Source organism: Alosa alosa, unplaced genomic scaffold, assembly GCF_017589495.1.
Source record: "Alosa alosa isolate M-15738 ecotype Scorff River unplaced genomic scaffold, AALO_Geno_1.1 AALO_1.0_unplaced_75, whole genome shotgun sequence".
In the NCBI taxonomy this organism is placed as follows: Eukaryota; Metazoa; Chordata; class Actinopteri; order Clupeiformes; family Clupeidae; genus Alosa; species Alosa alosa.
The window spans coordinates 1962-27000 of NW_025962929.1; the positions used below are offsets into that span (position 1 = coordinate 1962).

Genomic DNA, 25039 nt, shown 5'->3' on the forward strand with positions numbered 1-25039 from the left:
TACATATTAGTGGCGTGGCTTACGACGATCAAAAATTATTGTCTCAGACCCACGGCGCAATGATAAATAATCGGAATTGAGCCACAATGGCACAACACTTTAACAGCTACCAATCCCGAAACTTCAGCAATGGATGTCATTACGGAAAGGGTGGACTTTAATTATTGGGCAAATGCATGCAATCGCCACATCTGCAGTTGCACTGTGGGGCATGTATACAGAAATATTGTTCATTCACTCCATCTTAACATCTCGGAGAGGAGCTGATCAGGTCACAGCCGAGGTGTTGCCATATACTCAGCACACACCTGTCAACTCCAGCGAGAGGGATGTGGCTGCAGACTAAGAGGAGGAGAGTGAACAGTGAATGAAATAGTGGAGCGCCACACTAGCAGACCACGCCAATTCCACTTCGCCCTATTTGAAGCGCTGTGGACACCTGTGCCGACATGAGTGCGCCGGTCACTTGCCACGCACGTCATGGCCGAAGTTTTTAACTGGCAAACCCTGAATGAACAATGGACTTTATGGAGCGGCTCAGACAAAATAGAACTGAATCGTAATTGACTCGGCGGCTGTGGCAGAGTGCGATGCTACTGTGCGGAGTTCTATTGAGAACAATGGAATATAATATAGAAATATCGGGCGCGAAGTGCAACGCACTCATGCCGGCGCCGGCGTACGTAGCCCTTGAGTGTTCCAAGAAGGTTGTTCTGTACAAGTGGAACGTCAGATGTAAGACCGACGTAAACGGGCGTATTGGCGCACCCTGCTTTCAAGGGCTGTGGACACCGGAGCCGAAATGAGTGCGCTTTCACTTTGCAACACACATCAGCGCAGGAGTTTTAAATGGCAAACCCTGGCTATATACATGAATGTGGTTTATTTATTCGGTTTTAACCTCTGGGGGTTACGATTCAGGGTTCTATTTTATCAGCACCGATCCATCAAATCCTGCTCATCCAGTGAAGTTAAAATCGCAGGAGTTTGGGCGCCGCAAGTGACAAAGCACTCATGTCAGCTCCGGTGTGCGCCGCGCTGTAGACTGGAAGTTGGAAGGAAGAAGTTGTCCGGGACTATCACCTTTTCGCTCCTCCTACCATGTGACAACCATGGCGTATTATTTTTTGGGCGTGATTGGCCTAGGCCTATAAAAAGCTGATGGCTGATCTCAAATCTAACATCACATTCTATCATCATGATTACGCTCTGGGACTTTTGTTGCATGGCTATTACTGCATGTAACATCTTACACCGCCTAAGACGATCAGTAATTATTGTCTCGGACCTATACGCAGCGATAAATCATCGGAATTCTGACACAATGACGCCACATTTTACTCTGGAGGAGGTAACAGCTACCAATCCCGAAACTTCAGCATTGGATGTCATCACGGAATCGGAGATCTTTTTCTCCCGGGCACGTGCAATTGCCACATTTGCAGTTGAACTATGGGACGTTTATACAGAAATAGGGTTAATTTACTCCATCTTAACATCTCGAGGAGGGGCTCATCAGGTCACAGCCGAATTGTTGCCATATACCCAGCACACACCTGTCAACTCCAGTGAGAGGGATCTGGCTGCAGACTAGGAGGGGAGTGAACAGTGAATGAAATAGAGTGGAGCGCCACCCTACAGCGGAAAACGTCACCTCCACGCCGCCCTGCTCTGCTTCTGATTTCCCGAGGAAGGTTCGGCTCCACAAGTTGGCCTGTGGAATTTCAAAAGTAGTCTGGAAGTTGGAAGGAGTAACTATTCCGTTACTCTTTCTAGCTCCTCCTCTCATATTTTGAGAATACCCTGATTTTCCCCTCGGGGATCAATAAAGTATCTATCTATCTATCTATCTATCTATCTATCTATCTATCTATCTATCTATCTATCATATGACAGCATCACATCATATTAGATGTTAAGACTTACTTAAAATAATGATAATTACTATTATGTCCTTTCTTTCTTTCCTTAGCGCCAGTAGGACTACATTTATTCAATGCATCCATATATTCGCCTACACCACTGACTGAACTGACATATTCAGGGTTTTTAAATTGTTTTGTCTGCTATGTTAAACGCTCTAAATAAACTCATTGTTAACCTATTGGCGGTGCGGCGTGTGTCCGTTGCTTTTGTATCGTCCTTGTGAACCAGGACGTTACAGGTGTAAAGATTAACTTAAAAAAAAAATAAATAAATAAATAACAGGAGATATAATGCAGCCTCAGGAAATCACTCCTATCTGGTAGGCTACTTTTTGGTAGACTTTTTGCACGCCCATAACCTATGGCCAACAACGGCGCTGTGAATCAAACATGCGCTCATTCTTTCCCCCTTTTGAAATACATTTAGGAATATAACCAATTTAAGAGTGGCTTGTTTTGAAACATGCTAGTGAAAATAACGTTAAAAGGATGACATGGCGCTACACCGCGCTGCGCCATTTGGAGACGTTTGCGCGCCCATAACCTATTGCCTACAACGGCGCTGTGACGACAATAAAAAAAGGCGCACATTATATTTCCCCTTGCGAAAAACATGTAGAAATATAAACTACATATTATTAGTGGCGTGGCTTACGACGATCGGAAAAAATTATTGTCTCAGACCCATGGGCGCAATGATAAATAATCGGAATTGAGCCACAATGGCACAACACTTTAACAGCTACCAATCCCGAAACTTCAGCAATGGATGTCATTACGGAAAGGGTGGACTTTAATTATTGGGCAAATGCATGCAATCGCCACATCTGCAGTTGCACTGAATGAACAATGGGCATGTATACAGAAATATTGTTCATTCACTCCATCTTAACATCTGGGAGAGGAGCTGATCAGGTCACAGCCGAGGGTGTTGCCAGATATACTCAGCACACACCTGTCAACTCCAGCGAAAGAGGGATGTGGCTGCAGACTGAAAGAGGAGGAGAGGGTGAACAGTGAATGAAATAGTGGAGCGCCACGGCCTAGGCCTATAAAAAGCTGATGGCTGATCTCAAATCTAACATCACATTCTATCATCATGATTACGCTCTGGGACTTTTGTTGCATGGCTATTACTGCATGTAACATCTTACACCGCCTAAGACGATCAGTAATTATTGTCTCGGACCTATACGCAGCGATAAATCATCGGAATTCTGACACAATGACGCCACATTTTACTCTGGAGGAGGTAACAGCTACCAATCCCGAAACTTCAGCATTGGATGTCATCACGGAATCGGAGATCTTTTTCTCCGGGCACGTGCAATTGCCACATTTGCAGTTGAACTATGGGACGTTTATACAGAAATAGGGTTAATTTACTCCATCTTAACATCTCGAGGAGGGGCTCATCAGGTCACAGCCGAATTGTTGCCATATACCCAGCACACACCTGTCAACTCCAGTGAGAGGGATCTGGCTGCAGACTAGGAGGGGAGTGAACAGTGAATGAAATAGAGTGGAGCGCCACCCTACAGCGGAAAACGTCACCTCCACGCCGCCCTGCTCTGCTTCTGATTTCCCGAGGAAGGTTCGGCTCCACAAGTTGGCCTGTGGAATTTCAAAAGTAGTCTGGAAGTTGGAAGGAGTAACTATTCCGTTACTCTTTCTAGCTCCTCCTCTCATATTTTGAGAATACCCTGATTTTCCCCTCGGGGATCAATAAAGTATCTATCTATCTATCTATCTATCTATCTATCTATCTATCTATCTATCATATGACAGCATCACATCATATTAGATGTTAAGACTTACTTAAAATAATGATAATTACTATTATGTCCTTTCTTTCTTTCCTTAGCGCCAGTAGGACTACATTTATTCAATGCATCCATATATTCGCCTACACCACTGACTGAACTGACATATTCAGGGTTTTTAAATTGTTTTGTCTGCTATGTTAAACGCTCTAAATAAACTCATTGTTAACCTATTGGCGGTGCGGCGTGTGTCCGTTGCTTTTGTATCGTCCTTGTGAACCAGGACGTTACAGGTGTAAAGATTAACTTAAAAAAAAATAAATAAAAAAATAACAGGAGATATAATGCAGCCTCAGGAAATCACTCCTATCTGGTAGGCTACTTTTTGGTAGACTTTTTGCACGCCCATAACCTATGGCCAACAACGGCGCTGTGAATCAAACATGCGCTCATTCTTTCCCCCTTTTGAAATACATTTAGGAATATAACCAATTTAAGAGTGGCTTGTTTTGAAACATGCTAGTGAAAATAACGTTAAAAGGATGACATGGCGCTACACCGCGCTGCGCCATTTGGAGACGTTTGCGCGCCCATAACCTATTGCCTACAACGGCGCTGTGACGACAATAAAAAAAGGCGCACATTATATTTCCCCTTGCGAAAAACATGTAGAAATATAAACTACATATTAGTGGCGTGGCTTACGACGATCAAAAATTATTGTCTCAGACCCACGGCGCAATGATAAATAATCGGAATTGAGCCACAATGGCACAACACTTTAACAGCTACCAATCCCGAAACTTCAGCAATGGATGTCATTACGGAAAGGGTGGACTTTAATTATTGGGCAAATGCATGCAATCGCCACATCTGCAGTTGCACTGTGGGGCATGTATACAGAAATATTGTTCATTCACTCCATCTTAACATCTCGGAGAGGAGCTGATCAGGTCACAGCCGAGGTGTTGCCATATACTCAGCACACACCTGTCAACTCCAGCGAGAGGGATGTGGCTGCAGACTAAGAGGAGGAGAGTGAACAGTGAATGAAATAGTGGAGCGCCACACTAGCAGACCACGCCAATTCCACTTCGCCCTATTTGAAGCGCTGTGGACACCTGTGCCGACATGAGTGCGCCGGTCACTTGCCACGCACGTCATGGCCGAAGTTTTTAACTGGCAAACCCTGAATGAACAATGGACTTTATGGAGCGGCTCAGACAAAATAGAACTGAATCGTAATTGACTCGGCGGCTGTGGCAGAGTGCGATGCTACTGTGCGGAGTTCTATTGAGAACAATGGAATATAATATAGAAATATCGGGCGCGAAGTGCAACGCACTCATGCCGGCGCCGGCGTACGTAGCCCCTTGAGTGTTCCAAGAAGGTTGTTCTGTACAAGTGGAACGTCAGATGTAAGACCGACGTAAACGGGCGTATTGGCGCACCCTGCTTTCAAGGGCTGTGGACACCGGAGCCGAAATGAGTGCGCTTTCACTTTGCAACACACATCAGCGCAGGAGTTTTAAATGGCAAACCCTGGCTATATACATGAATGTGGTTTATTTATTCGGTTTTAACCTCTGGGGGTTACGATTCAGGGTTCTATTTTATCAGCACCGATCCATCAAATCCTGCTCATCCAGTGAAGTTAAAATCGCAGGAGTTTGGGCGCCGCAAGTGACAAAGCACTCATGTCAGCTCCGGTGTGCGCCGCGCTGTAGACTGGAAGTTGGAAGGAAGAAGTTGTCCGGGACTATCACCTTTTCGCTCCTCCTACCATGTGACAACCATGGCGTATTATTTTTTGGGCGTGATTGGCCTAGGCCTATAAAAAGCTGATGGCTGATCTCAAATCTAACATCACATTCTATCATCATGATTACGCTCTGGGACTTTTGTTGCATGGCTATTACTGCATGTAACATCTTACACCGCCTAAGACGATCAGTAATTATTGTCTCGGACCTATACGCAGCGATAAATCATCGGAATTCTGACACAATGACGCCACATTTTACTCTGGAGGAGGTAACAGCTACCAATCCCGAAACTTCAGCATTGGATGTCATCACGGAATCGGAGATCTTTTTCTCCCGGGCACGTGCAATTGCCACATTTGCAGTTGAACTATGGGACGTTTATACAGAAATAGGGTTAATTTACTCCATCTTAACATCTCGAGGAGGGGCTCATCAGGTCACAGCCGAATTGTTGCCATATACCCAGCACACACCTGTCAACTCCAGTGAGAGGGATCTGGCTGCAGACTAGGAGGGAGTGAACAGTGAATGAAATAGAGTGGAGCGCCACCCTACAGCGGAAAACGTCACCTCCACGCCGCCCTGCTCTGCTTCTGATTTCCCGAGGAAGGTTCGGCTCCACAAGTTGGCCTGTGGAATTTCAAAAGTAGTCTGGAAGTTGGAAGGAGTAACTATTCCGTTACTCTTTCTAGCTCCTCCTCTCATATTTTGAGAATACCCTGATTTTCCCCTCGGGGATCAATATCTATCTATCTATCTATCTATCTATCTATCTATCTATCTATCTATCTATCATATGACAGCATCACATCATATTAGATGTTAAGACTTACTTAAAATAATGATAATTACTATTATGTCCTTTCTTTCTTTCCTTAGCGCCAGTAGGACTACATTTATTCAATGCATCCATATATTCGCCTACACCACTGACTGAACTGACATATTCAGGGTTTTTAAATTGTTTTGTCTGCTATGTTAAACGCTCTAAATAAACTCATTGTTAACCTATTGGCGGTGCGGCGTGTGTCCGTTGCTTTTGTATCGTCCTTGTGAACCAGGACGTTACAGGTGTAAAGATTAACTTAAAAAAATAAATAAATAAATAAATAACAGGAGATATAATGCAGCCTCAGGAAATCACTCCTATCTGGTAGGCTACTTTTTGGTAGACTTTTTGCACGCCCATAACCTATGGCCAACAACGGCGCTGTGAATCAAACATGCGCTCATTCTTTCCCCCTTTTGAAATACATTTAGGAATATAACCAATTTAAGAGTGGCTTGTTTTGAAACATGCTAGTGAAAATAACGTTAAAAGGATGACATGGCGCTACACCGCGCTGCGCCATTTGGAGACGTTTGCGCGCCCATAACCTATTGCCTACAACGGCGCTGTGACGACAATAAAAAAAGGCGCACATTATATTTAAACAAACAAAAAACATGTAGAAATATAAACTACATATTAGTGGCGTGGCTTACGACGATCAAAAATTATTGTCTCAGACCCACGGCGCAATGATAAATAATCGGAATTGAGCCACAATGGCACAACACTTTAACAGCTACCAATCCCGAAACTTCAGCAATGGATGTCATTACGGAAAGGGTGGACTTTAATTATTGGGCAAATGCATGCAATCGCCACATCTGCAGTTGCACTGTGGGGCATGTATACAGAAATATTGTTCATTCACTCCATCTTAACATCTCGGAGAGGAGCTGATCAGGTCACAGCCGAGGTGTTGCCATATACTCAGCACACACCTGTCAACTCCAGCGAGAGGGATGTGGCTGCAGACTAAGAGGAGGAGAGTGAACAGTGAATGAAATAGTGGAGCGCCACACTAGCAGACCACGCCAATTCCACTTCGCCCTATTTGAAGCGCTGTGGACACCTGTGCCGACATGAGTGCGCCGGTCACTTGCCACGCACGTCATGGCCGAAGTTTTTAACTGGCAAACCCTGAATGAACAATGGACTTTATGGAGCGGCTCAGACAAAATAGAACTGAATCGTAATTGACTCGGCGGCTGTGGCAGAGTGCGATGCTACTGTGCGGAGTTCTATTGAGAACAATGGAATATAATATAGAAATATCGGGCGCGAAGTGCAACGCACTCATGCCGGCGCCGGCGTACGTAGCCCTTGAGTGTTCCAAGAAGGTTGTTCTGTACAAGTGGAACGTCAGATGTAAGACCGACGTAAACGGGCGTATTGGCGCACCCTGCTTTCAAGGGCTGTGGACACCGGAGCCGAAATGAGTGCGCTTTCACTTTGCAACACACATCAGCGCAGGAGTTTTAAATGGCAAACCCTGGCTATATACATGAATGTGGTTTATTTATTCGGTTTTAACCTCTGGGGGTTACGATTCAGGGTTCTATTTTATCAGCACCGATCCATCAAATCCTGCTCATCCAGTGAAGTTAAAATCGCAGGAGTTTGGGCGCCGCAAGTGACAAAGCACTCATGTCAGCTCCGGTGTGCGCCGCGCTGTAGACTGGAAGTTGGAAGGAAGAAGTTGTCCGGGACTATCACCTTTTCGCTCCTCCTACCATGTGACAACCATGGCGTATTATTTTTTGGGCGTGATTGGCCTAGGCCTATAAAAAGCTGATGGCTGATCTCAAATCTAACATCACATTCTATCATCATGATTACGCTCTGGGACTTTTGTTGCATGGCTATTACTGCATGTAACATCTTACACCGCCTAAGACGATCAGTAATTATTGTCTCGGACCTATACGCAGCGATAAATCATCGGAATTCTGACACAATGACGCCACATTTTACTCTGGAGGAGGTAACAGCTACCAATCCCGAAACTTCAGCATTGGATGTCATCACGGAATCGGAGATCTTTTTCTCCCGGGCACGTGCAATTGCCACATTTGCAGTTGAACTATGGGACGTTTATACAGAAATAGGGTTAATTTACTCCATCTTAACATCTCGAGGAGGGGCTCATCAGGTCACAGCCGAATTGTTGCCATATACCCAGCACACACCTGTCAACTCCAGTGAGAGGGATCTGGCTGCAGACTAGGAGGGGAGTGAACAGTGAATGAAATAGAGTGGAGCGCCACCCGACACCGGAGCCGAAATGAGTGCGCTTTCACTTTGCAACACACATCAGCGCAGGAGTTTTAAATGGCAAACCCTGGCTATATACATGAATGTGGTTTATTTATTCGGTTTTAACCTCTGGGGGTTACGATTCAGGGTTCTATTTTATCAGCACCGATCCATCAAATCCTGCTCATCCAGTGAAGTTAAAATCGCAGGAGTTTGGGCGCCGCAAGTGACAAAGCACTCATGTCAGCTCCGGTGTGCGCCGCGCTGTAGACTGGAAGTTGGAAGGAAGAAGTTGTCCGGGACTATCACCTTTTCGCTCCTCCTACCATGTGACAACCATGGCGTATTATTTTTTGGGCGTGATTGGCCTAGGCCTATAAAAAGCTGATGGCTGATCTCAAAACTAACATCACATTCTATCATCATGATTACGCTCTGGGACTTTTGTTGCATGGCTATTACTGCATGTAACATCTTACACCGCCTAAGACGATCAGTAATTATTGTCTCGGACCTATACGCAGCGATAAATCATCGGAATTCTGACACAATGACGCCACATTTTACTCTGGAGGAGGTAACAGCTACCAATCCCGAAACTTCAGCATTGGATGTCATCACGGAATCGGAGATCTTTTTCTCCCGGGCACGTGCAATTGCCACATTTGCAGTTGAACTATGGGACGTTTATACAGAAATAGGGTTAATTTACTCCATCTTAACATCTCGAGGAGGGGCTCATCAGGTCACAGCCGAATTGTTGCCATATACCCAGCACACACCTGTCAACTCCAGTGAGAGGGATCTGGCTGCAGACTAGGAGGGGAGTGAACAGTGAATGAAATAGAGTGGAGCGCCACCCTACAGCGGAAAACGTCACCTCCACGCCGCCCTGCTCTGCTTCTGATTTCCCGAGGAAGGTTCGGCTCCACAAGTTGGCCTGTGGAATTTCAAAAGTAGTCTGGAAGTTGGAAGGAGTAACTATTCCGTTACTCTTTCTAGCTCCTCCTCTCATATTTTGAGAATACCCTGATTTTCCCCTCGGGGATCAATAAAGTATCTATCTATCTATCTATCTATCTATCTATCTATCTATCTATCTATCTATCTATCTATCATATGACAGCATCACATCATATTAGATGTTAAGACTTACTTAAAATAATGATAATTACTATTATGTCCTTTCTTTCTTTCCTTAGCGCCAGTAGGACTACATTTATTCAATGCATCCATATATTCGCCTACACCACTGACTGAACTGACATATTCAGGGTTTTTAAATTGTTTTGTCTGCTATGTTAAACGCTCTAAATAAACTCATTGTTAACCTATTGGCGGTGCGGCGTGTGTCCGTTGCTTTTGTATCGTCCTTGTGAACCAGGACGTTACAGGTGTAAAGATTAACTTAAAAAAAAAAAATAAATAAAAAAATAACAGGAGATATAATGCAGCCTCAGGAAATCACTCCTATCTGGTAGGCTACTTTTTGGTAGACTTTTTGCACGCCCATAACCTATGGCCAACAACGGCGCTGTGAATCAAACATGCGCTCATTCTTTCCCCCTTTTGAAATACATTTAGGAATATAACCAATTTAAGAGTGGCTTGTTTTGAAAACATGCTAGTGAAAATAACGTTAAAAGGATGACATGGCGCTACACCGCGCTGCGCCATTTGAGACGTTTGCGCGCCCATAACCTATTGCCTACAACGGCGCTGTGACGACAATAAAAAAGGCGCACATTATATTTCCCTTGCGAAAACATGTAGAAATATAAACTACATATTAGTGGCGTGGCTTACGACGATCAAAAAAATTATTGTCTCAGACCCACGGCGCAATGATAAATAATCGGAATTGAGCCACAATGGCACAACACTTTAACAGCTACCAATCCCGAAACTTCAGCAATGGATGTCATTACGGAAAGGGTGGACTTTAATTATTGGGCAAATGCATGCAATCGCCACATCTGCAGTTGCACTGTGGGGCATGTATACAGAAATATTGTTCATTCACTCCATCTTAACATCTCGGAGAGGAGCTGATCAGGTCACAGCCGAGGTGTTGCCATATACTCAGCACACACCTGTCAACTCCAGCGAGAGGGATGTGGCTGCAGACTAAGAGGAGGAGAGTGAACAGTGAATGAAATAGTGGAGCGCCACACTAGCAGACCACGCCAATTCCACTTCGCCCTATTTGAAGCGCTGTGGACACCTGTGCCGACATGAGTGCGCCGGTCACTTGCCACGCACGTCATGGCCGAAGTTTTTAACTGGCAAACCCTGAATGAACAATGGACTTTATGGAGCGGCTCAGACAAAATAGAACTGAATCGTAATTGACTCGGCGGCTGTGGCAGAGTGCGATGCTACTGTGCGGAGTTCTATTGAGAACAATGGAATATAATATAGAAATATCGGGCGCGAAGTGCAACGCACTCATGCCGGCGCCGGCGTACGTAGCCCTGAGTGTTCCAAGAAGGTTGTTCTGTACAAGTGGAACGTCAGATGTAAGACCGACGTAAACGGGCGTATTGGCGCACCCTGCTTTCAAGGGCTGTGGACACCGGAGCCGAAATGAGTGCGCTTTCACTTTGCAACACACATCAGCGCAGGAGTTTTAAATGGCAAACCCTGGCTATATACATGAATGTGGTTTATTTATTCGGTTTTAACCTCTGGGGGTTACGATTCAGGGTTCTATTTTATCAGCACCGATCCATCAAATCCTGCTCATCCAGTGAAGTTAAAATCGCAGGAGTTTGGGCGCCACAAGTGACAAAGCACTCATGTCAGCTCCGGTGTGCGCCGCGCTGTAGACTGGAAGTTCGAAGGAGGAAGTTGTCCGGGACTATCACCTTTTTTTTAGCTCCTCCTAGTACCATGTGACAACAGACATCCCCAAGACATCAGTGTGAAGACAACAGTCTGAAGACATCAATGTGAACTGGGTGTTGTGTGGATGTGATGCAGCTATGTTGTGTGCGCCTGTCTGTGTAGATCCCCACAATACTCCATGTCACGTAATGCAATGTTACAATGTTATAAATTGTACTTTTAAAGTGTGTGATAACTGCAAAAAACAATATAACCTAGCTTTTACATTACATATAGGTAGCATGTAATCTAAAAAAAAAAACACTATTTCAATATTATTTAAGCTACATTTAGGAGGTGTTTTAAGTACACATGTAATTCATTTAAAGATATGTAAACATCCCTGGTTCTTGAATTGAACTAAATTGTAATATTGTTGCATTAGGTGTGCTTTATCATTTGGTTTTAACAATGATTTTCATACAGTCCCTTTAGAGTCCAATCAATACTCAACCACAATGTATCAATCACATATATCATATAACAAGAGTCTTTCTTCTCAAGGATCATTTTAGTCTAGATCTAATTTATCCATCTGGACTAAAATGATGTAGATTGCTCCTTCTCTTCTCGTTTGTTCAAGTCAAAGTGATTGCCACTGTTTCCTACCACCATCTCTTCTATCTTCTCCAGCAGCTCTGCCACTGGGTCACCATAACTGTAAAGCTGGTAATTCTCTACAACCTGATACCTGTTCCCACATTTCTCTACAACCCACTGCAGAGCCTCCCCTCCACTCTCGATTAGCTCTTCAATCGTTACCTCTCTGGCATCCAGCCAGTCCCCAAAAGTGAACAGCACTATAGTGTGACTCCAGACTCTGTCACCCAGCAACTCCAGATGTTCCTCCACCACTCTTCTGTGCGTCTCTGTGAATGAGCAGGATGACCTCATATCAATGACCAGTAGTAGAGCATGGGGTCCTGGGGGACAGAGAGACACACTGAGGACAATCCCTCGTTTAACACGTTCAGGAGTCGCCTCTAATGGATGGCTCTCCCGCCATCCTGGTGCCTCCACTACAGTGATGTGTCTCCCTGCAGTGTCTTCTTCTCTCTTCACACACTCAGCTGTTAATGCGGAGGTGTTGAACTTTGCTTTGCCCAGGATAGTGTTTCCTGATGCGCTCTTCCCTTGACCTCTGCTTCCCAGCAATACAATCCTCATATCTGAAATATGTGGAACGCCACCTGGAAAGAAAAATCATGCCATTCCGTCAGATAAACTACATATTAATGCACCTGCTTATAGCTTTACTGCACCACTAATAGAATAAATACTGACAAATTAACTATTTTGTGCGTATGTATGTGTATGTATCTGTTAAACAGGGCGAGAGAAACAGAGCAGGATATAGGATAGAGCTATATGAAAATGTCTCTCACCTGCTGATGATCGGATAATCTCTCTTTGCTTCTGCACCTTCATCTTCCTCTCCTCTGCTCTTCTCTCTTCTTCCTTCTTCTTATCCATCAGTTCAGTCAAAACACAGTCGAAGTCAAAGTGACTGCTATGGTTTACTGCCACCAGAAATCAGGAATAAATCTCTATGAAAAAATGAATTTGGGACTTAAGCAAAACACTGATAAACACTGCATTAACCAGACTCTTTAATAAAATGTTTTCTTTGTCCTCCCATTTCATGTAGGCCAACATCACGCAGTAACATACCAAAACACCTAAGTGGACAAAATCCACATTCTGTGGCACATAGGTGATCGTGTCACCATAAAGCATGACTCATCATTACAGCACAAATGATATTTCTGACATACTGTATATGATAACTTCAAAGCAATGTGCCATCACACTTTATGTCTTTGTTATTATAGGGGCAATGTGTCACACGCAATTATATGTCTAAGTTATAGTTTACACCCCAGGAATGAAACAAATCATATTTTGTATTAGCTGTTCAACATTTCTGTCAAAAGTTTCACCCCTGTTCTAAAACAAAAACTGAGAATTGTTATACAATAACAGCTGATTGATAAACTACCTATCATTATGTCTACTACTGTGAATGTGTTGAGGCAAGAAAAATATTGGCCCTCAAATTTGGAAAGACAGAGAGCATATGATGCATACTTGCATTTTGCATATGTCATGATTCAAGAACAAACAGAACATCAAATGCAGGAGTCAGTGAGATATCCTGGTTGCCCTTGTCAGTCAGTAAATCATGCAACGAGAGTAGTATGCAGCTATACTGTTCATTTATTGAAAGTAACAGTATTATTCACCTTCTGTTAAGCGAGGTTCAGAGACATGTTTCAGATGAAACATGAGGTCAGACACAGTACTAATCTTCCACTTTTGGGATTCAAATTCTTAAGAGTTCTCTGAAATAGAAGAAAAACAGAAATAATCATTACTGGATGTGACCTGGGCTGGAAACACATCTGGCGTTTGACACCTGGAATAGAAAATAGCAAAACAACTTTAAACTGTAAACTGACAAAGATTGTTTGTCTTAATACTGTTACATTAATTAAACCACTGCCATAAATATAAATATACTGCATAAAGAATGCATCTAGAAGAAAGTGTTCTGTAACCATACATTGATTTAAAATGTGCAATCAACACACCATGTACCTTGTATGTTCATACCTCAGGTATCACATGCAGTAATGAATGACGATTTCAGCATACCACTCCTAAGTTCATGGTTCGCTTAAAGTTAATTATTAAAAAAGGCGCTGCGTTCATGATACAATTGCTTCGTTTCTGCATTTAAAAAAAACTTTTACTTTTACACCGACACTTGAAAATCTACCACACTTTAAATACCACACTAGTAAAGATGATTTAAAAGTTACTGTAATGAATTAATTTAGAAATGATGGATGAAATGAGTATTTGCTGATACCATACCCTAAACATAGTGGGGCCGCTGATCAGGGTCTAATGTAAAGAGGAGAACACTGACCAACAAAAAGCTCTGTATCCTGTTAAATGGCAAGCATAGGTGATCTCATGAAGCTGATCTGGTGCCAATAGTGCACAAAGCCATTGTGAATGTGAAATGGAGGACACTTTTGTATATACAAATGGAGGATACAATGTATACTGTCACGGCCAGCAGACCAGGATTGCAGATTGGACCCAAACGCAGACTCAGAGGAACCGAAGTGGATTCAAACTATATTTTAATGGGTCTTCTTTCACACAAAAACTCTTCAGAAGACTTAACAAGAACATGAAGTCTTAGACCGACAATAGCAAACTGGACGAGAACATGCACAAACCTGACAAGAGACGAAATAATCTAGCAAAGCAAAGCACACACAAGACAGGGTTTAAATACACACTTAACAGGACTGACAAGGCACAGGTGGAAAGCAATCAAGGCAATAATTAGGGAACATGGCTCAGGGGAGGGGCAGAGACAAGGAACAAAAGCACATGACCAGGGTAAACAAAGGAATACATGGTACATGACACAGGAAGTGACAAGGAACAGAAAACATGGCAAAATACAAAGACAAACCACTACAGGGCACATAATACATAATACACAAGAAACAAACATGAACCTGGATCTAGAGATCCAGGGCAGGATCGTGACATATACATTGTCTTGTGTTTTGTCTTGTTATGGTTACAAAGCATGTCCAACTTTATCAGAGGTGGCACTGAGGTAGCACTGGTTGTAAGGAGTGTCCTGTGTGTGGGAAGAGTCTCCGCACGGCCGAATCCACCCAGGTGAGAGAGGTCAGGTGGGGTGATGGGACACATCTTCCGTCCCGACTGACTGTGGTGAACAAAACAACAAGTTCATCAACCGATAAGATCTCGCTGACATGTCCACAAATTTGAGTTACTTGCACAAAATATTATAAAATGCTGATTTAAAACAAATAATCTAAAATGAAATGATATTAAAGTACATTTTACAGGATGGTGGTTATTTGATTCCAGATTTGAGTGTTTTTCAGAAGCTATTGGCCCTTGTTATGCTCAGCTGATGAGCTGGTGAGTTGATGTGCAATGGCTGATATAGGCCTATCTATCATGATAAAGACAGTGATGACAATTAGTCTATGGCACAGCCTGTTTGACAATCTGTATATTTAATAAAAACAATAGCAGATGAATCAATGTTCTTTCAAGCCACGGGATTTATGCAATACCCATGAACTTAATATTTATATTTGTCTATGTTTCAGTTAAATCAGTCAATTAATCAATTTATTGTTTATAGTGCAGTATCACTATTGCAACATGGTCTTACAAACAAAATAAAAAAGAAATCAAATAAGACAAAACATACAACCAACAAGTAAAATAAAATAAAAGAATAATAATAATAAAAAATAATCAAACAAATTAACAATAAAACAATGTAATAATAATAATAATTATTATTATTATTGTTATTAAAATAATAATAATGTATTTGAACTAAATAAAATATAGGCCTAATAATAATAATAGAAAAAGATTGAAATAGAGCAAACATTTCAAACCACATTAACTTATATGGTGGATTTGACTCCAACTGAAGCTGAACCACAAGCACAGTTGAATGGAGCCAATTGTGACCTGTTGCCTCTACTAATCCACATAGGCTTAACCCATTTAAGCCCAAATTTTTCCCAGACATGCAAATATGCAAATCATGTGTTATTAGCAACCCTTTGAAGTAATCAATAATTATTTTTTTAAAAAAATGTATAAAAGTAGATGAAAAAGTGAGTTTTATTACCGGTCACAATTGGTGGGATAATATGCGTATACTCAGTTAAAGGTTGCTCAAATTGCTTTTTTGTTAAAATAAGGTATTCTGACAGGACTTTTCAAACTGATATGAACACTGAGACCAATGGCAATAATAAATATGAAAAATATGTAAACATTGTTTATTTACCAGGAGCTTCGGCTCGTTAAAATAGAACCCTGAATGTGTATGTCTGTGCGTGCGTGTGTGTCTGCATGTAGAGTTAGTGTATATGGTCTGTGTGAGTGTATCTGCATGGGGTGTGAGAGTTAGTGTGCATATTGTTTGTGTGCGTATATATATATATATTACTAACTCTCTTGTGTGTGTGCGTATATATATATGTGTGTGTAATGTGTGTATATGTGTATATATATATATATATATATATATATATATATATATATATATATATTACTAACTCTCACACCCCATGCCCCATGCAGATACACACACAGACCATATACACTAACTCTCACAACTACATGCAGACACACACGCACGCACAGACATACACATTCAGGGTTCTATTTTAACGAGCCGAAGCTCCTGGTAAATAAACAACACACAGAAATACACACTCTCACACACACACAGATATACACACTCACACACACAGATACACACTCACACACACACAAATACACACACACACACAGACAGATATACACTCACACACACAGATATACACACTCAGACATACACACTCACACATACACACACACACACACATATATATGTATGTATGTGTGTGTGTGTGTGTGTATCTGTAGGTGGGTGTGCAGAGCAGCAGGCAAAGTGCATGTCGCGTGCAATGTAAAGTCCCCTTGAGTGTGTATGTCTGTGTGTGTGTGTCTGTGTGAGAGTGTATGTCTGTGTGTGTGTCTGAGTGTGTATATCTGTGTGTGTGTGTGTGTGTGTGTTTATGTGTGTGTGTGAGTGTGTATCTGTGTGTGTGTGTGAGTGTGTATATCTGTGTGTGTGAGTGTGTATGTCTGTGTGAGTGTGTATATCTGTGTATGTGTGAGTGTGTATATCTGTGTGTGTGTGTGTGTGTGTGTGTATTTTTGTGTGTGTGTGTGTGTGTGTGTATGTGTGTGAGTGTGTATGTCTGTGTGCATGTGTGTGTGTGTATCTGTGTGTGTGTGTGTGTGTGTGTATGTGAGTGTGTGTGTATGTCTGTGTGTGTGAATATGTGTGTGTGTGTATGTCTGTGTATGTGTGTGAGTGTGTGTGTCTGTGTGTGTGAATATGTGTATGTGTGTGAGTGTATGTCTCTGTGTGTGTGTGTGTGTGTGTGTGTGTGTGTGTGTATATGTGTGTGAGTATGTATGTGTGTGTGTGTATCTGTGTGTGAGTGTGTGTATGTGTATGTCTCTGTATGTGTGTATGTATGAGTATGTGTATGTCTGTGTGTTTGTAGGTGTAGAAGTGTGCATCTAGATACAACATTCTATCCCACCGGTCACTATTGTGACCGTTAACATGTTTACTCATTCTGCAAACACACCAAAGACATTTGAATAATTATAAATGTATATATCATAACTAGACACCTTAAAGACCATGTGTACAAAAAATATTAGTCCTATGTTTATTTTAACATACTTTAAAAAACCTTTTATTTGGGAGCTGTGAGGCCGTCATCCTCTTCTCAAGGTGCAACCAGGAAGTAAACAGCTCTGGTCATGTGACAATTTACTCAAAACATTTGACACTGCACACATTTCATTGAAACACTCTATTGTTTCAATATTTACTGAAGGAGTATTGGGATATTCCCCAGTTACAGTTTTAGAGGCTTATAACTTTTTTTTTTTTTTTTCGGTCACAATTGTGACCGATGGGGTTAAAAAAAAATAAAAAAATACTTGAACTATTTTGGCTACTTCACGACTTGGGAAGTGGATGTCGTGAAAATGAAAATTCTTTATTAGAAAGCAAACACAAAGGTTTATTTTGACATAGTAGCCTACAAAGAAGAAAAGTGATGCTCAGAATAGTGATTCAGTTGTCTCTGAAAGTTTCTCTAATTGGAGAGGTTATGCAAAATATATCATTAAATATGTCGGTAAAAGAAGCATGTTGGCTTTCTTTGCTCTAAAGTAGCCACCCATCTCACACAGCACAGCGCATGACCAGCAGAAGATAAGCGGAATGTTGACAGCACTCAAGGGTTAAGATGCAAAATGTTTGGATGATTATCATGTCTGACCTCAACAATAAAGACCGTGTATTTTGCAACAACGCACCAACAAACATAGGCCTATGGGAAATATAGGAAAAAGCCCACTTTTATGTAGGCTAATTTCCTACATAAAAAGTATGCGCAATAAAGTGACGCTTGGAAGGCTACTTTGGACTTGAAACTTTGAATACACATAGGACAATTCTGACTACAAGGTCCCAAACTGAAATAAGTGATGTTTCAGAAGACATATGCCACACAGCTGGACGAGTGGCAGACAGAAGGACATCACTTATGCTAGCAAAGACTGTTTACTATGCAATCTCATATGATGATGCATCTTTCTACAAAATGGGTTGGCTTCTATGTCGTTATTCAATAGGCTAAACATATAGCCTTACATCAAAGCTAGGCATGTCATTTCGATCAGTTAGAGACGTGGCAGACAGAGCAGCCTGTCAAGTATTGAGTCACATCGATGCAAAATTTCAAACGATGATGCATCATTCCACAAAATGGTTTGTCAGTATAAGGCTAAAGCCTCAATTCTGCTCATTGCACATTCTGCTCAGCCTAAATTCTGCTTATTGCACATTAATTAGGCCTAGGCCTGTAGGCTACGCTAAAAAAAAAAAGACAGCTAAGTGTTCTAAGTAAAGAACAGTTTTCCAGCAACTAATAACGATTGTTACGTAGTCCATTCCATTAGCCAGGCAAACTACTTAATTTTCACTCACTCTGAGAGCGTGCGACTTGGGTAGCCTACTGCACAATTCATCAGTCCAAAAAGTGATTTTAGAATATCTGTAGAAGGCTAAGGTAAGCACTTTCAAATTCCTTATTCTCCAAGTATCTCTCTAATTACACAACGGTATGTTATTGTGGACTGTTGGCAACAAATAAAAATAGTCTCTGATTAATAAATACATACCCTACTACAGAGTTAAATGTTGTTTGATGTCTGAGCCTAAATTTAAGTTCATTCGTCATTTAAAGTTAGCAGGGCCCAGTTGCCTGTGTAAATTATTTCTCTGATACTTCTAATGCAAAAAAACCTGTGGACTCTTAATAGCAATCTGTACAGACCGAGCAAGCGGATATTGTGCAAAGTTCCCAGGATTTCCACAATGGATCGGCTAAGCCAGGGTCTCAGAGCATCCCTGAGTCCGGCCCAGACGGATGACCTGCAACAGCATCTTGCTGATATGGCCGAGGAGGCACAGCTCAAAGAGCGTGCCCTGATGATGACTATTGAGAAGCTAATAGAGGATATGGCAGAAGTAGAGCAAACCATTAAAGGTAGTGGGTGAGGAGAATCAAAGAGAGAGAGAGGAAGGAAGCAGCTAACGAGGCCTCCAGACGCGATGAGGATGAGAAGATTCGTGTAACCCTCTCTCTAATGGAAGATGAAAAGAGGATGCTGACTGAGAAGATACAGATGGATAGACAGAATTTTGTATCCCTGGAGAAAGAATAGTAGTATAATAAATAATCGCAGAGTGCATTAAAGTAGAGTCTGAGAAGTGGGCCAGACTGGGCCAAGAGAGAGTGGACGGCACCATATCAACAGCGCTGACCGCTGCTGTCATTAAGCAAAAGTGGCTAAAGGAGCTGAAAGGCCAAGGATGGATGGCAGTAAATATCACTTTTACTTCCTACTACTACACATCCAACCTAGTCTATAGATCCTCTAAAAAATGTACTTTTATCCTACACAACATGGTTGAACGCTGAGAAAATGCTGTGTCTGTCTTCCTCAGGTGTCAGACGGGCCTGCTCAAGAGGTCAGCAACACCAAGTTGTGCCTTAATGATGGCCTCCAGGTACCTTAACACATAGTTGCCACACAAAAATTAAACCATGACTGATTATACTAAATCTTACCACTACCAGTGGTTCCCAGTGTAGTTCACAATTAACCCAAAAGATTTTATTTTTTTTTAGTGCCAGAGCCTCAGCAGCCAGGAAGCTGAACAAATTATCCTTCGGAACCAGATGCTCCAGGGAAAGATCACCGCAAAGTCGGAGAAGAAGATGGCGCGTCTCATGGCTGTGGCTGCTAAAAAGGAGGAGAAGATCAGGGCTGCTGAGCTGAAGAAGAGGAGGCAGCTGGAGGAAAAGACAAGGAAGGAGCTGGAGAAAGTAAACAGGGCCGAGCTGAAGGAAAAGAAAAAGAGGGAAGCGAAGGAGGAGAAGCAGAAAAACTGGAGAGGAAGAGAGCAAAAGAGGAGAGGGCCGAGACAAGACAGCCCAGATGTTGTTTCTTCTGAAAGTGTTCCAGCCCAAAGGAACTCTATTCTTAACTTCCTCTTAATTCTTAGGATTTCATAATAATATTTGTTATTATATTAATTTCGTTATAATTCAAAGAGAACTTTGCACCAAAAATGTACACAAAATGCAGTTGGCTTCTACCTGCTTTTTTATTTGATTCTTCATTGAGCACAGGCCTATACAGACATTATAATAAAATGGTTTACATTTATGATTGCAAGTATTTTATGCTTTGGCCCCCTTCATTAGTCTGCACTTTGATGGTGTCCAGAGTTTAGCCAGAGCACGAGGAGTCTCTTGCTTTAAGAACACTCCGGTCAGTGCAGCATAATTATAACGTGTCTAGGGCACACAGCTGGTGAACATCTCAAGATAAGGAAGTCCAAATGACCACGAGTCAGACTTTGTGCTTCATTACACATACAGCGGCCATGTAGAGTCCTGTTCTTGCTTCATGGGGACCATAGAGTTCCTCAGGACTCCAAAGTGAGCCAGAGAATCCCTCTATACTGTCTGTGAATCTCCCCGCTGCCAACCATATACCCTGCCATGTAAACCAGTATACTTCCATCATGGTCAAAGGCAGGCAGACGTTGCTGAAACCAGTGGCGTCATCTCACTAAGCACACATCACTCATGGTTTCTGTGAGTATATTCTCTGAAACTGGAACTAAAACGCCCCTGGGATTGGTGTTCAAAGAACTACGATCGCCCCCAGTTCCTGCCACGTGAAGACACAGATAAAGGGGGACTTCCACCAGCAGTGTTAAGAAATATGAAACAGTTGATCTGGTGGAAAAGGGCCTATTTCAGTATGGCATCCTCAGGGGGGTCATCAGTAGTTTCTCCGGTGGAAAAGGACCCTGCAGTTCCTCCGGTACAAAAGGACACTCCAATACCTCCAGTTGTTCCAGTGAAGTGAAAGAACCCTCTGCAGGGTCATCAACAGACTCCAGAATAGAATCACTGATCTGGAAAAACAAATATCAGCCATAAGCTCTACCAAATTACCATGTCATAAATAAAACCAGACATATTATGACAATAGTAAGATAACTGACACTGTCATCAAGTGCTTTTTCAAAGGGAATTATTGTTTTTTCCCTTACATTAAACACAACAGAATGTCATTTTCTTTCCTTAAAATACCTGCTTCACACTCATTTTGTCGTCGTTACATTTATTATGTTGGGGGAAATGGTGACTGTCAGTGCCAATGTGCTCCTGGAACACCTGGTATTACGATATGTAACCTTAGTAACACAAAAGGGCTGCAAAGTTTATCAACCCATTTCGACTGGGTACAACTTTAGGATAATTTTCCAACATACATGGCAGAGCCATACTTTCATGGAACCCTGCACATTGAAAAAACGATGCCAAATGACCCAGTGACGAGTGTGGGTAAATACCAATTCTTGCATTTTATTGCTTTATATAAATAAAGTTTGGCTTGATTGGTTGATTGACTATTGTTACTACTAGTGCAGTGTCCTTTCAAACATGCGATTCCTGTAAAAAACCTGTAGCCCAATTGCATGCCAGTAGGCCTGCTTTAAAAACAGGATGATGGGGAAAAACATCATTCCAGCTAAGCATTCAATGATAAATACTGAATAGTATAATATAATAAATGTGCAGTGACTGTTGAATAAGTTGATGATAGAGAAGACAAACCATTTTGTGGAATGATGCATCATCATATTAAATTTACAACGATGATCATGTGACTTAAAAACAATCTTTGGTAGCCTATAAGTAAAATCACACTGTCTGCCACTCGTTGGTCGTTGCCTGTAACTGATCAAAATTACATACGTCTAAGGCTTTGAGTTAAGACTATATGTTTAGCCAATTGAATAACTTGAAGATAGAGAAAACAAACCATTTTGTGGAATGATGAAATCATCATATGAAATTTGCAATGGCGTGACGCAAAAACAGTCTCTGATAGCCTATAAGTGACGTCACGGCTTTGCTGCCACTCCTTGTCTGTAGCTGCTTTGCATGTAGAAACGTCCTTAAATGCGGGACCATTATCGCTCGTTTCAATCAGCCTACAGTGCTCTATGACAGCTATGAGAGGGGAGAAGCTACAGCAAAGCAGCGAAGCCAATGTGTTGTTCTTTTACTGATATATTTAACAATATCTTTTGCATTTCTTATCCAACGGCACTACACTTACTCGTGTCTGTAGCAAGACACCTGCCAAGTTTGAAATCAATCGGATGAACGGTTCGACAGATATGCAAATAACACCCAAACACACAGACAGAGGAGTGGCTACAGTAGAGTAAAAGCCAATGTGTGCTTCTTTCACCGATATATTCAATGATATCTTTTGCATTTCTTTTCCAAGCAACGTCAGGCTTGGCACTGCACTTACTCATGCCCGGAGCAAAGTAAAAGTACAAATAACCAGAGAAATATTTACTCTAGTAAAAGTACCACAATGACAACCCTACTTAAGTAGAAGTGCCTGCTTTTAAATGTACTTTAAGTATTAAAAGTAAAAGTATTTGCATAACAATTTATTCTCTTAATATCTATATTCTAATAAAAACAACAGTAACCCTATGGGCTGTGGCATTTTAATTAAGTTAATTTTAGGTAATAATATAGGCTACTTAGTTTTATGTTATATTGTAGGCTAGTTAGTTTTAGGCTTATATAATTGTGCTTACCATTTGCGGCCCAGTTTACATTCTGACTTACAATTCTGGAGACTGTAATTCTGGTTATCTACTAGGGTGAGTTGAGTTAAAGATCATTAAGGAAAACACGAGAGTCCGAAGTTTAACGAGGTGCACAAGGGAAACACATCCAGTGGATCAAAATGCCAGTTCTGCTGGTCCAGATTGTACAGAAATGTTTATTCAATGCGTGAGATGTTGAAAAAGGTGTCTATGATAAGGATGTTATCCTTGAAACAGTGTTGAGCTTTTGAAGTGCAAGTGTTTCAAAACACTGCTTCGAAACATGGTTCAAAATGTCATGTGACCACGGCTAAGTGAATCTTCGGTGCATTTCACCGACAGCAAGCTGGTTCAAAGATTTAGAGCTGGGCACATAGCGCTCTAGAATCTTTGGTAGCAACCCAACTCCACTGGTAAGACAAATGTGTGCCGGTCAGGTAGACCTTTTGTCGGAGAAAAAAAAAAACTGATCATAAAATGTAACGGTGGTATTTTAGAAATGTAGTGGAGTAGAAGAATAGATAATTGCTGCAAAATGTAATGAAGTAAAAGTCAAAAGTATGCACTATAGATTCTACTGGTTTGGGTCTGCTTTAAGCTGCCTATCCATAACTTGGCCTACGTGTCCTAAATTGTCTCATTCTTTTTCTGATGGGCTTCATGTGGTGAGCTTATACAACAGGGCTAGGGGTCAATTTACACTGAACTTACACTTAAAGTAAAGTAAAGATATGTTTAAAATGTACTTAAGTACAGTAACAAAGTATTTGTACTTCATTACATTCCACCACTGAGCAAGACACCTGCCAAATTTGAAATCAATCGGATGAACGGTTCGACAGATATGCGACACACACACACATACATTCCTGTAATTTACTATGAAGTGCTTTGAGATGACTGATGTTATGATTTGGTGCTTTATCAATTGATGATAATAATGATATCTTGATGAAAATGATGGCACAAACCTCATCTATAGGCTTAGTGGTCTTCTTCTGCTTCGTCTGCTTCGTCATGGCAAGACTATTTTGGTCAGATTTGAAACCAGTGGACTGCACATACTTCTGTAGAGTACGGGCAGTTGGCAGAAGAACAATGTTGGACAGTAACTTGTAACACTTTGGACTGGCTCGTAGCAGGGGCAAAAATAGTTCTTTGTCCTGAGCAGTCCACCGGAAATTATTCGACTTGTGCTGTGATTCACGGATTTGTGCACTGACGAAAGCAAAGGTTTGGGCTGGTAGGAGTTTCTTCAGCTGATTCATAAGTGCTTCCATGGTATCTACTTTGCTGCTTTTCTTCAGTTCCTTTACTTCTGCCTTCAGCTTGGCCACCCGTGACTTTAGACTCTTGATCCTCTCCATCATCAGACGCTCCTTGCAAGTAGGTGGACGCTTGGGTGGCGGTTGCCTTGGTGGCAAAAGAAATGACTGTGGTTCCTCTGTAGGGCTTGTTAAGGCATCATTAGGTAGAGGGATACGTATCAGTGTTGGCTTTGGCGGCAGAAGTGATGTCTGTGGTGCCACTGTAGGTCTTGCTACAGCATCATCAGGTACAGTGACAGGTGTCTGTGATGGCTTGGGTGGCAACAGTGATGTCTGTGGTGCCACTGTAGGGCTTGCTACAGCATCATCAGGTACAGTGACAGGTGTCTGTGTTGGCTTTGGCGGCAGAAGTGATGTCTGTGGTGCCACTGTAGGACTTGTTACAGCATTATTAGGTACAGTGAC

General features: G+C 41.9%; 2 protein-coding genes across 6 annotated transcripts; one reads left to right on the forward strand and one right to left on the reverse strand.

The window, feature by feature from the left end:
- Nucleotides 1-11796: 11796 nt before the first annotated feature.
- LOC125290649 (GTPase IMAP family member 8-like) lies at nt 11797-25033 on the reverse strand. Of its 5 annotated transcripts, XM_048237237.1 has the most exons (5): nt 24278-25033; nt 14017-15182; nt 13669-13767; nt 12811-12945; nt 11797-12615 (listed from the first exon to the last, which is right to left on the reverse strand). In XM_048237237.1, exons 3-5 carry the CDS (start codon nt 13709-13711, stop codon nt 11966-11968), a joined length of 828 nt encoding a protein of 275 aa, XP_048093194.1. In that variant the 5' UTR covers nt 13712-13767; nt 14017-15182; nt 24278-25033; the 3' UTR covers nt 11797-11965. The 5 variants fall into 5 exon arrangements, with proteins under 5 accessions (XP_048093194.1, XP_048093193.1, XP_048093196.1 ...); XM_048237236.1 differs by having other exon boundaries at nt 13669-15182; XM_048237239.1 differs by having other exon boundaries at nt 12811-12972; nt 13669-15182.
- LOC125290650 (leucine-rich repeat-containing protein 59-like) lies at nt 19084-20739 on the forward strand. The gene is made up of 4 exons (XM_048237242.1): nt 19084-19155; nt 19409-19971; nt 20097-20159; nt 20281-20739. The coding sequence occupies exons 2-4, from the start codon at nt 19966-19968 to the stop codon at nt 20665-20667; spliced, it is 456 nt and encodes a 151-aa protein (XP_048093199.1). The 5' UTR covers nt 19084-19155; nt 19409-19965; the 3' UTR covers nt 20668-20739.
- Nucleotides 25034-25039: the final 6 nt, after the last annotated feature.